This window comes from Scomber japonicus, chromosome 11 (genome assembly GCF_027409825.1).
Source record: "Scomber japonicus isolate fScoJap1 chromosome 11, fScoJap1.pri, whole genome shotgun sequence".
Classification (NCBI taxonomy): Eukaryota; Metazoa; Chordata; class Actinopteri; order Scombriformes; family Scombridae; genus Scomber; species Scomber japonicus.
In genome coordinates, this window is record NC_070588.1 from 23,440,783 (window position 1) to 23,453,467 (window position 12,685).

A 12,685-nucleotide genomic window follows, 5' to 3' on the forward strand; every position below is an offset into this window, starting at 1 on the left:
GAATTTTCCATGTGTCCCGCAGGGATCGGAGCATGATTCACCAGTGGATAAAAAAAAAGAGAAGTCTGGTCAATGAGGAAGGATTCTCTTCTCAATACGCATTCAGAAGCAAAAGCTCACAAACAATGAATTCAAATGTAAATTTAATACTGAGCACAGCCATCTACTAAATATCACCACACACACACACACACACACACACACACACACACACTCCTCTCTACTATTAATATATTATTGTGTGTTTGTTACTTGTGGCCAACATAAATAGCTTTATGTGCTTCAACATGTTGACAAAGCAGCCATGGCTCATTGGTGTTTGATGGATGGCTGTGTGTGCCTTGCTAATTATTAGTACACATAAAAGGATGCTGTTATTTCCAGAGCTGGCCCAGCAGGCCCCAGCCGGAGGGGTCACTGGGTAAATACGGAGCCATCAGTCTGCGACTATATCACTCAATCTTGATGTATGAGCAACGAGGTACAAATTAAACGCGCAGCGACCTTCTAGGGGGTACTGCACTCAACAGGACGCCATTTGGGCTAATTCCTGCATGGGGTTCAGACAATAGGCCACTATACCACATGGTGTAATTACTTTGTGTACACACATCTGGAATTAAGCTCCCAGAGGAAACTAATACACTTAAAGAAAAAGAGGCCGACCATTTTAGATGGGCAAAATTTAGTGTGTGAGAATAGAGCAAGTGGAGGGATTGTGCAAGTGTGTGTGTGGATGTGGATGCGTGTGTGTGTGTGTGTGTGTGTGTGTGTGTGTGTGTGTGTGTGTCGGTGTGGGGGTTGACTTCAAATGTAGATGCTGATGATCATACGCCAACTCTTGACCTTCTCATGTCATCTGCTCAAAGTTAATCATTGCCGTGGAAACAAGGAGAAAAGATCCTCTCTGAGCATCGAGCTCAAAGAAGATTACATGTCATATATACAGAATCCCTCAAATCTCTTGCTTGCCTTCTATTTTCCCTCCACACTTATAGGCTCCCCACTCCGGTTACAGCCATCTTGCTTCTATTTGAGGACGTTACAGCCCCACTTTCCATACCAATACTATCTGTGTCATTTTGACAAGCACGAGGAGAGAGATGTACTGTGTATGTGTGTGGGGGGGATGAAGGGGGGGGGGGGGGGGGGGGGGGGGGGGCTCCAGATTCGGGGGTTTGTTGCCGAGCTGCTGCATCTGGATTTTATAGCAGCTCAATTTTCTCCGCTGGTGTGCGGCTCAGATTGGATGTGATGAGCAGGGTTGGCTAACATGGAGTCTGTGTGAATGTCAACTCCAGACTGATATTGATATTGATCCACAGGTTGAGACAGTTGCTGAGTATCAGCCACAACATAATGTGAGACAGGGAGAGAGCGTGAATCTGCATCAGGATGTAAATACCTCAGACATTAGGGACCTGGGATTTGTTCTGGACTGCTATTGTTGTCCTGGAAATGTGGTTTGAGCTGTCTTTCCGAGTCATTCTTCTAAAGTATTATCATCCTGTTTGTTTTCTTGTGTGTACCGAGTTAAATTTTTCACAGCAGCTCCATTCATAAAAATACACAAAGTTTCCTGTGCAGCTTAAAAGTATTTTAAAACTCCAGTACAAATATTTATAACTTTATTGATAGTTTACTTGTACAAGATGTACATTCATATTTTGTGAATCAGAAAGGGAAAACAAACTGTACGATGGTTCATGTTTAGGCATGCTTGCATATGAAATGATAATCATTTTAATGGGTACAACAAATTCCATGGAGTATTGTTAAATTCAACCATCCCTGAAATGTTTGTAAACTTGGACACGCTACATTTTTTTTTTTTTCGGCAAACAATGCACTACAGCCACACCTCCTAATTCAAATTCAACACTTAACAAAAAAAAATAAAAAATAAAACATACAAAAATAAATGCAAAGCCATGTAAAAATGTACACTTGTAGTTCAACTATTTCATCTTTCATAAACTTTCAGACAAAATAATAAATAAAACACGCATATGTTTAATTTAAAATGGAGACATAGATAAAAAATTCTAAATGGAGGTCTGTTAATAGAGAAAGATGTTTGTTTGGAGACTGTTAGAGGTATGTAGACTGTAAACAGGTCTACATGTTTAGCGCAGCTCTGACAGCAGTATTTGAAAAAGGTGTCTCGACATAATCTTTGAATTCCAAAACAATCCACAAGTTTTCTCAGGTTTTTTTTTTGTTTGGAACAATTTGTAGAAACACAGTCTGAATTATTTTGGAAATTAAAGGATGAAATGTCACATATAACATGCAGAGTTAAGCTAATCATATTGTAAACAACTGTTCGGTTTGGATTATGGTTTTTGGATTTGTTGATTCCGTCATGAACATTTTATTCTAAATTGTTGATGGTTTTTCCTCTAATAGTTAGTTAGAATAGTGGAAGAGATGCTTTTCCTTTTTAGAACCGTCATTTCTGCAGCATCTAAAAAAATGTGCTCATGTTTTCCTCAACGAGTGACAACTGTAACCTGATGTATACAAAAACAGCTTGGATACATAGGAGGTTATGGGGTAAATATGGCACCTGGTCGTGAGTGACATTTCTTGAACTCAACAAAATATACACTGCCTTAGAAAATCTGGTGTGTTTGGCAAAGAAATTCAACACTCCAACAGTGCATGAAAAACAACAGAAAAATCATTGGGTCTCTTTATCGTTGAGGATTAACTGCTAGCTGTTTTACTTTTTTGCTATTTACAGTATTGCACTTAAACTGCACATCATTGCATTTCAGTTTGACTGATGCTTTCTTCATATTTTCAAAAATTACAAAAAAAAGAAAAGAACGAACGCAGTTTTATACCCTTTATCCAAGATAATGTCCTTTTGCTGATCACATGACGATATCAAACCCCCTAACCCCTTCCCACCCCCTCCCTCCCCCTTTTAATTAGTAAAGTAGCATCTGCTTGTAGTGCCATTTGTAAACACCCAAATACAAGACCTGAAGTGCAAAGGCTATCTTCACTTCTTTACCCGGGATACAACACAATAAACAGAAAGAAATAAAGACAGAGAGAGAGCACGCTGTGAGGAGAAATGCAAACAAAGGCTCGCAGACACATTCCCAGCAACACAGAATAATGTCTCTCTCCTCCATAGCAAAGAGAAAAAAAAAAAAAAAAAAAGAGAAAAAAAAGGAGTTGTTGCTTTTGTTTATAGCACAAGTCCGTAAGAAGAAGGATATCAAACCGTAATGGAGACTTTTCACTTTGTAGGTGTTGGAGGGTTGTGGCAATGTTGAATGGCAGTGTTAAAAACAGTTGTGAAGCGTTTATGTCAGGTGTGGATGGAGGCCAGTCCCAGAACCGTCCTCCATTAGAGCTCATGCACTGGGCAGCAGCAGGGAACACAGTGCTTGGAGACAAATATGGCCATTTTTTAATGTTCTTTTTTTTTCTTCATTTTTCTAGTGAGGGTAAAGGGAGGGAGGGGGGGTTGGGTTGGGTGGGGGGTGTAAAGGTGAGAGCTGTTCCAATGCCTTGGTGAGGTGGTGTGTGGGTCTGTTTCCCCCATGCTCAACCCTCTGCATTGTCAACATGGCGGCAGCCAGCGTCAGCGAGGCTCTGCGTATGGCCCTGCTGCTGCCTGCCAGTTTGCTTTGTTCTAACGTCTTCTGGTCTGACGGGCCCCGGCCTGGCCCTCAGACAGACATCCACATGTGTTTGTACGGTCCTTGGGATGTGATCTGTGCCTGGAGTGGACTGAGCCACTGGCCCCGCAGAAGTCCTGCCTGTTGGGGCGAAAAGTAAAAGGTGATTTCATTGGTATTTAATTACCGTTCTCTACAAGTGGTTTGTTTTGGCAGCTGGTTTTGTGACAATTTTCTCGCTCCCTCCTTCTTTTTATTTTCTTCCTCCACTGTTCTCCCCCTTTCTCTCTCACACACACTCTCTCTCCCCCCTCTCTGTATGTGTTCCTCCCTTTCATTCTCACTCAGTGTTTTTGTTTAGTTTAGTTTTAGCTGTGAGTGTCACGGCCCTTTCACAGGCTCAGTCTTGTGTGAGAGGCGATTATGGGCATCAGGCGAGCGGAGGGGCAGCCCGGTGGGGTCAGAGTCCCAGAGCCTCGGTGTGTTTTCTTGCCTTGAGTCGCAGGTCGGCGATGCTCGAGTTCTTGCTGTTGCTTTTGGCAGCTGCCGCCACCGCCGCCGCTGCAGAGGCCGAGTCAGCGAGCGATGCGATTGGTAGTCCGAACGGAGGAGGCGGGAACATCAGGTAGGGAGCGTGAGCAGCCAGGTGAGGGTGCAGGTGGGGGTGCGAGTGGGCGACCCCGTCCAACTGGAGCTGGGCTTGAACCTGCAAAACAGCCAAACACAAAAGTCAGTCAGCACCCGGCGCCTCAGGCCATGTGTGTGTCTGTGGATGTATGCGTGTGTGTGCTAGTGTGTGTGTGTGTGTGTGTGTGTGTGTGTGAAGAGGGTTGAGGATTTAGGTTTCACAGTCTGACACTATTAAATTCCCCCTCAAATTTTACCCCCTCAAAGCTGTTGCTTACAGTGTGTTTTCTAAGAAAATAGTTAAGGGCTGCACTCTGCGCTTTGGCCCTTTTTTCATGTCAGCTATTCTAAAAGTTAATGAATCATACATTGCTCTCAGACACCACATCCAATTTAATCGTCTAGAATCAAAGTCTTTCTAGGACCCAGAACAGATTTGTTTAATTCAGACTGAGGACTCCGTTATACCCTTGGAAATATACAGTCTTGTTATCCTGATTATGTATTCAATTGCATAAATAAACAATTTTGCACTAAAAAGATATTCACATATTTGGAGTTATAAATATTTATCCAGACATATTCCTGAGTCAAGGGGAAAAAAAGAAACCATAAGGAGCATAGAATATCAGTTTTCACATTCTTGGCAATTATTTTATAAGAAGTAGGTGAAAATTAAGCATCCGCTCACTTCAGAGAGAGAGAGCTGAGCCTGTTGCCATTTCTCATGTGTTTCAAACACCACAGGAAGAAGTGGGAAAACTCAAGTATTTCATGCTTTCTTCTCCAACCAAAATAGAATGATATAAAGTCAAAGTTTTAACTTAACTACAATTTTTTTTCTCTTTTCCCTTTCATATTGGCTTAAAATACTGAAAATGTCCCAATGACAGAGAAAATGACTATGAACCAGTCAGCTCATAGTTGCTCAGCACTGCAGAAGCATCCAAACAAAACCTCCTGCAAACAATAAGCGTTTCCACATACTTCATGTCCGAACAAGCTGCAGCACTGACTGATAATTTCCAAATGTATGTTGCAATGACATGTGATTAAAATGCAGAAGTTCTGATGGAAAACCAAATAAAAACTCCCTGAAACTTGATTTAACCCTGTTTTGGTGGACATGACAGAAACGGATCCATCCCTGACTTGAACAGGTGGTGGACGTTTGACGTGTTTGTGAGTTAGGGCGTGTGTGTGAACTGTTTATATCTTCACGCACACATGTATGGAAGTTTATCGCACACATGTGGCTTTTCCTATATTTGTAACAGATGGTTTTGGCATGTTCGCTGTTTTTGATAGTTCACAGTGAAGAAAGACAAGAAAGATGAGATGGAGTCATATGATCCAACCATAAGACCTTACAGTTACAAGTTATACACCTTACCCAACTGAACCACTAACCATTCACTTGTGTTTTATATATACACACACACACACAGACTGCATTGTGATATCTGTGCAGTGTCTTTACCCGCTGCCTGTTTCAACCGAGCCTCTTTCAGTAAGCAGGCCGCGAGCCTCCACCCCTGCCAGTGCAGCTCAATGCCAATATCCATCAGAGCCCACTCCATTCCCCGCTTTCATCATCTCTTTTATGTGCTCGCGCCTGCCGCGCTGTTGGCTTAATTAGGCCGCTGCTTTTCACGAGGGTCAAGCAGACAACGCAGCAGCCAGGACGCAAAAGCAGATAGCAGTAGATCAAATGTCTGTCCAATTCTCCTCTCCTCTGTACAGCGAGCATGCCCGACTCTCTCCACACAGCCAGGAGGTGAAAGGTGCACTGAGGTCTGAGCTGCTGCCTCCAACTCCAAGGCATACATTCACACACAGTCTCTCACCACTTGCATCTAATAACTGCTCATGGCCTGTAAATTAATATGAATGTACAAACTTAGAAGACTCTGATTCCTCTACACCATGCATGCATGCTCTGAAGCACACACACACACACACACACAAGTAGCTCCAACTTGCTCCTAAACTGTTCACTCATTTGACCTGTTTTAATAAATTCCATCTTTGCCCCTGCAGTATAAGATGCTGAGCCATCATCTTTTTTCATCTGCAACTTAGCCTGCATTTTTAACTTTACTTCCACTTCTAATCAGCCACAGTTAAACCACATTCACTGATAGGATGTCTCTAAATCTTTAATGCTTTGTCAGCTCTCGCTCATATGAGAACACAGCCTACCTGTTGGAAGGGCATCCGGAGGGCACCCATATTGACATAGGGTGCTACTCTGCAGGCGTCGAGGTGACTGCCGCTGCCCAGAATGACACCTGGTGAGAAGGGAAAGATGTCTGTCAGACAGCCAGACAGTTGTTGTTATGTGAGATGAGGAGGTCAGAGTTTTGCACATGCAGTTAAAAAATGGTCAAATTGCAAAAATAAAACAAAAATTAAAATATTAGTAAGATCATTCCAAATGAGAAGAGAAGTGATATTTACCTTTGTGCATCTGGTTTTCTTGTTTTCGACATTTCGCTCTTCTGTTCTGAAACCAAACCTACAATTGAGAAAGCAAATGATCTATTAGAGAAATAGAAAAAAAGAAATACTAAATTCAATTTTAAACCAAAAAATGATTGATATCCTTTTTGTTGTCATATTCTAAATATTAGAATAATATTATAATTTATGGACAAGGCCATTTATTTGTAACCAATAAATATAGTATACATCTGATAAAATCAAATCTCTGTCTTCAGCTGTAAAAATTCTATAGCCTATGCAGATGTTAAAAATAAAACCTTCCACACACTAATAAGAATAATTCATAAACTATAAATATATAGCAGAAATATTTTAAAATATGCAGGTTGAAATAACAAACCACAGAAAATCCACTGGGATATTTGACAACACCATAATATCTGTATAAACTTAATATTCAGCATCAAAGTAAATTCTTTTGAATTATTATAAGAACATTGTATCACAGTAGATAATAAATACAACACAAATGATTATAAAATAAAGGAGTAATCCACCACAATCACACCACAGACCGTGCACAAACATTATAGGAATACTATGATGATATTTCGTTAAGATTTTTTTTCTTTTTAGGAAAAAAAAAAAGAAACCTTCGTTAACCACCTTCCAATTTGCTGACTGTCTTTGAAGCTGCAGGCTATTGTTAATCATCAACAACCTAATTTGCCTCGGTGAATAACATTATCTCCCCTCCCCTTCGACCCCCGCAATGATTATCATTTACAGATGCGAAATTAGCGACTGGTCCGACCACAAAGGGCGCAGACTGATGATGATGATGACGACGACGATGATGATAATGATGATGATGACTCAAGGTGCCGTGAAGCCATTTTAAACTGCGTGGAGCGTCGTTCAAACATTGTGTCGATGGGACTGCAACAACAGCCCAGTCGATAAAGTGTCCAATTAGAGGCTGATACACAGTGACATAAAAATAATAATCCTTCTTCTATTTCCCAAATAATAAACTTACTAATAAAATGTTACAACCATGGACAAGTTAAAGGAACATTTCCTTATATTATTTGTATTATTATCATTGTCATTATTATTATTTGTATTATTATTATCATTGCTAGAATTATTATTATTACTATTATTGTCATTATCATTATTATTATTATTATTATTATCATTATTATTATTATTATTAAATGAAGTGACACATTGTGATTGGTGGTTATTGTTTAGGCTGTTGGTTATCAGCTCTGCAACGATACATGATAGTAGTAAAGGTGTTTATGAGCGTCCCAGGTGATTTTGCATAGACGCACAGTAATCCCTCAGATAAATCAAGGCTAATATTAGACGGGCCCGAGATCAATTCCAATTACGTGCCAGTATGTTAAGCAAAGTGAACTACACTGGTTCAGACAGTTATTTCTTCATTAAGGGCCACTCAATGATGCGCTTCACAAATACCCTAATCTCATTTCCTTTTTGTTTTTTTATTAGAGACAGTGAATAATGACATTTAATTTAGCAGCGCGCCAGAAACCCAAAGATATTAGTCCTAACTGAATTACTGCCTGCTCCTCACCAAGCTCTCATAACTTTCAATTAGATTCATTGACAGCTGCTCGGAGCGCAGGTTCAGAGCCCTGCAACAGCCCTGCTGCAATTCACCCTCAGTGAAGCTGCACAAAACATGTCTCCGGCCCTCTGAACGAGCCTAAAAAGAGCTTTTCACATGCTTTATTTTTCAAGAGGAGATCATCAACGGGTTGTGTTCGCTGACATTTCTTTTTGATCCCAGAAAAAACATACATTCAGAGGCTGCTCGCTCGCTCTGCTCGTCCGTTATCAGCCATGTTTCCAACCAGCACGCGCTATGAAGTGTATTACTGATAATTGCACCGTGATCCTTTATTATTCTACTGTTAAGCAAGTCCGACAATGTTCTGCTCAAAATGGTAGTCGGTGGGCATATAAACCTCTATGATGGGGTTTATTCATCCGATTAGATGGCTGAACAGCAGCAGAGTTGGGCCAGAATTGAGTTATTTCTAATCTGCTTTTATGGGGACACTACATCAAGCAATGGCAGATATTACAAAGAAAATGAGGAGGGATACGAGTTGACATAAGAGCGCGTCCCCTGAAGCAGCCATTCAGGCTCTTCATTCATTTTAATCATTGGTTGGGATTTTTCTCCCCTACTGCTGCAGGTTCAGTAGCTGACTTACACTGCTCGCTTGGTTGATGTCATAGATTGGTATTAAGTCACCAATAAAAATCATTTTTTGGCATTTCTCTCATTTTTAAAAATTATATATCACAAAAGATATTTGAGATGTTTATAAAATATTCAGTCTGAATTAATATTTTTTTTACATTTGTCTTTAAAATCTAAAAACTCCGCAGTAATGATGTGTTTCATTGTACACGATTATACACAAATAAAATTACAATTCCCAGCAGGAATATTACGATCACACAAGGAATTCAAAATCACAGATTGTGATAAAATCCCTTTAAATCCTCTGCTGTGTGCTACAGACAGTCTCTAAATCATCACAGGGATATTACATTCATTATAGGACTTTTTGCATCTTTTTGGGGGGCATGCTGCATGATCCCCTATTTATAAAAGTTGGTTTTAGACATTGTGCTGTGACTTCAACATAAAATTGGGCTCACGCAGTGATCCAGCTTGAAATAAAATTTGACACGCTTGTAAACATGATCAACATGGGGTCAAACTAATGAGGTGTAACCTAGATCATTTTTAAAAATACACTTTTTCCAATATTTTCCTATTTGTTCTCAGCTGTTTATTACTTTATAAGAAAACAGCGTTAAGATGACTTCATAAAATCTGTTTTTTCTCCTTCATATAGCGCTTTGGATTTTGATGTTGTCCTAATTATGGCAGTGTTAGATTGTAGCATAAATCAAGCACAGTCTGGATCTGTAACTACACTCCAACAAAGCGCTTTGATGCCATAGAACAACTCACTCTTATCATCTGATGCTATAAGAGCTGTAACAGCCTGGTGCCATACAACGCTGTAGGAGGATTCACTTCTAAACCAGCAATAATAATAATGTCCCAACACACAGCGTAAACGATGCAGACACACTGCCAGCACCTGAAGGGATATTCAGAAGCAGAAAATGTAAATATTCCTGCAGATGTGAGGCTGGAGGTGGAGGGGAATCCTCACCTGGACTCTGGCCTCGGACAGTCCCAGCCGCTGGCTCAGTTCCTCTCTCATGAAGGCGTCCGGGTAGTGCGTCTCGTCGAAGAGCCGTTCCAGCTCGTTCAGCTGCTCCAAGGTGAAGTTAGTGCGACTCCTCCGCTGCTTCAGCTTGCCCTGTGCATCCTCATCCTCCGACTTCACGTCCTCCTTTTTCTCCTTACACTCGTATATCCCTATTAAACAGCCCACGGTTGGAAAAAAGAGAGATTAGTTAACGTTTAAGCATTACATCTTTCTGGAGAAGTCACACATACACGCAGTCTTTATCTCTCTATACTTAGCCTTCTCTCTTTAATTCACACACGCAAACACACACATACACACACACACACACACACACACACACACACACACACATTACTGGACCTCCATAGCCCACATTGGGCCCTGACAGGGGCCTAAGGCCCTGCAATTTGGCAGTAGCACACACACACACACACACACACACACACATTACACAGCCCACTTCTTCAAGAGAGAGGCCTGTGGCTGCATTTCCAGCCTCCATAAGTCAGCGTGTAGTCAGTGCCGTTATAAAAGTAAATCAGTCAATACATGGCATGTAAGCCTAATAAGGGTATAAGCGATTTAAAGAGCAGAAAATTAAGCCCCGGCTAAACGTAGAAGATTTAGGTCTAATTACTTGCCTCCGTAAAACAGACTGGGGTTATTTCAGGCTATAAATAAAAAATGTCCAGCATCAAGATGTTTTCCTCACAGAAACCTTTACATTGTTTTTTTCCCATTAAAAGTTGAAAATGCACACATTGTACACAGCATCAGACTGTCAGTATATTGACTGCAGTGTACTATTAGGTGTTATCATTGTGTTATTTTTAGTAACACACTTGACAACTGCTGCAATTACTGGCCTGTTCGGCCGCATTTTGCTGTTTGTAGTTTGCTGACGTGATTTTTTTTTTCCACAACAGAAAAGCTTTTGATTTTATATAAATGCTCCTCAAATGAGCCCCACACAGACAGAAGCAGTCCTCTTCTCTATCGGCCTGTATTAAAATAAATTCTAAGGCAGAATAATAGAGAATGATGCTCGGGCTGGAGGATAAATATAGATACAAGTTAAAATGACTCAGTAAATGTGTAAAAAGCTGCTGCCTGCACATTGTCTGACTGCTGGGTGACAGGAGGCCTGTCCTGTTGGTTCACTGCACCAAGCAGATAACAGGCTGTTTGAAGGCAGGTCCATTTTAAGAGCAACTTCAGTGAATTATATTTCAACTGAAAGAAATGTAACAGCTGAAATAGATTTAATGTGACTTTAATGCGCATGAGTAGGCTGTAACAATGCCACAGGCCATATACTTGAATTGTAGTCTATCAAAACTTTTAAATGAAGCTCAAATTAATATTAAACATTCCTCAGATTTTTTTTTTTTTTTATAATATTGAAACCTATAAAAGAAAATAAAGTGGAGTGGGAAATGCGGCCACACACTTTATAGTGAATGCTCCTGTGATTTTTTTTTTTTTTTGTACAGTTGTCAAATATTTTCGTGTTGGCACAAAATATTAAACTGATGCTGTACACTCTATTCAAACCCACACATATAATTCACCTATATTATAAAAATAATAAAGAAGCGTGGTTTTTAGTTGGGCCAAACACTGAATGTCTAAAACAATCATCAAATAGTTAAAATGACGGTCAATCGGTGGGCCCGCCTCCTGCTATGTAAAATAATCATTATAATAGAAGAATTGTGTTGTAATAGAACTTTTGGAAACATTCGTGAACTGAACGCGTAATAGAAATTCAACTCGCTCTTTTTACGCACGGATTTGTTTTAACGAAATGTCGCTCTCGATACAAGACAACTCAACTTGAGACATTCTCCCCCCTTTCCTCCTCCTCCTCCTCCTCCCCGACACAACACGAGACATTTCTTAAAATCTTACCCTCTGAAGCTCTCGAAACATTAAAGTCCTTGAGTTTCTCCTTTTCCAGCTCGACGTGGTCCTTGAACAGATGCACCGGGCAGTGGTTGCCCTCCGTTATGTCCTGCAGGTTTGTCTCCGGGCTGCCCAGCTCCCTCGCCCTATTCAAGCCGCTCTCCAAAACTTCCCTGTACGTGATACTCTCTTTGGTGCTCTCTTTGCTTTTCTGATCGAAAGATTTCGACACGAATGCCGTAAGTTCTTCCATGGTGTGTCGCTCAGTAGTGGTCCTGGTCAGGGAAATCCACGGTGAATTGTCAGTATGTACCTTACCGTCAGTCTGCTCACGGATACGCTCTCTCTCTTCTTTCTTTCTTTTTTTTTTTTTTTTTTTGGGAGGCTGGCAGCAGCGATAGATAGAAGGGGTGGAGAGGAGGTGAGATCACTCCTGCTGTTGTGACTGTGTATTTGAGAGCACACTATTTATACACGGCCACCTCAGCCCAGCCCCTCACTCCCCCCCCCCCCCCCCTCAACCCCCCTCTTCCCTCCGATCTCTGTGTCTTGAGCAATTATAGGCCGGCTCGACTTTGCAGAATTCAACTTTCAGCAGGTTTTTTTTTTTTTTTTTACCCCCTCTTCTTCCACAAATCAATGATGGAGCTGATGGAGGCGGTTAATTGAATTATGGGGTCATTAAAATGCCCACGGTGGCTCACTCCTGCTCCAGGGCTGTATATGGCTGTTATCTAATTAATTCGACGGAAATTTCATTAACGCGATTCGGTGATACAAATGCTGGGATTGTGG

General features: G+C 40.9%; 1 protein-coding gene across 1 annotated transcript; it reads right to left on the reverse strand.

Moving 5' to 3' along the window:
• Positions 1-3,518: 3,518 nt before the first annotated feature.
• shox (short stature homeobox) lies at positions 3,519-12,143 on the reverse strand. The gene is made up of 6 exons (XM_053328366.1): positions 11,897-12,143; positions 9,944-10,152; positions 6,726-6,783; positions 6,468-6,556; positions 4,132-4,344; positions 3,519-3,779 (listed from the first exon to the last, which is right to left on the reverse strand). The coding sequence occupies exons 1-6, from the start codon at positions 12,141-12,143 to the stop codon at positions 3,690-3,692; spliced, it is 906 nt and encodes a 301-aa protein (XP_053184341.1). The 3' UTR covers positions 3,519-3,689.
• Between the last annotated feature and the right edge of the window lie 542 nt (positions 12,144-12,685).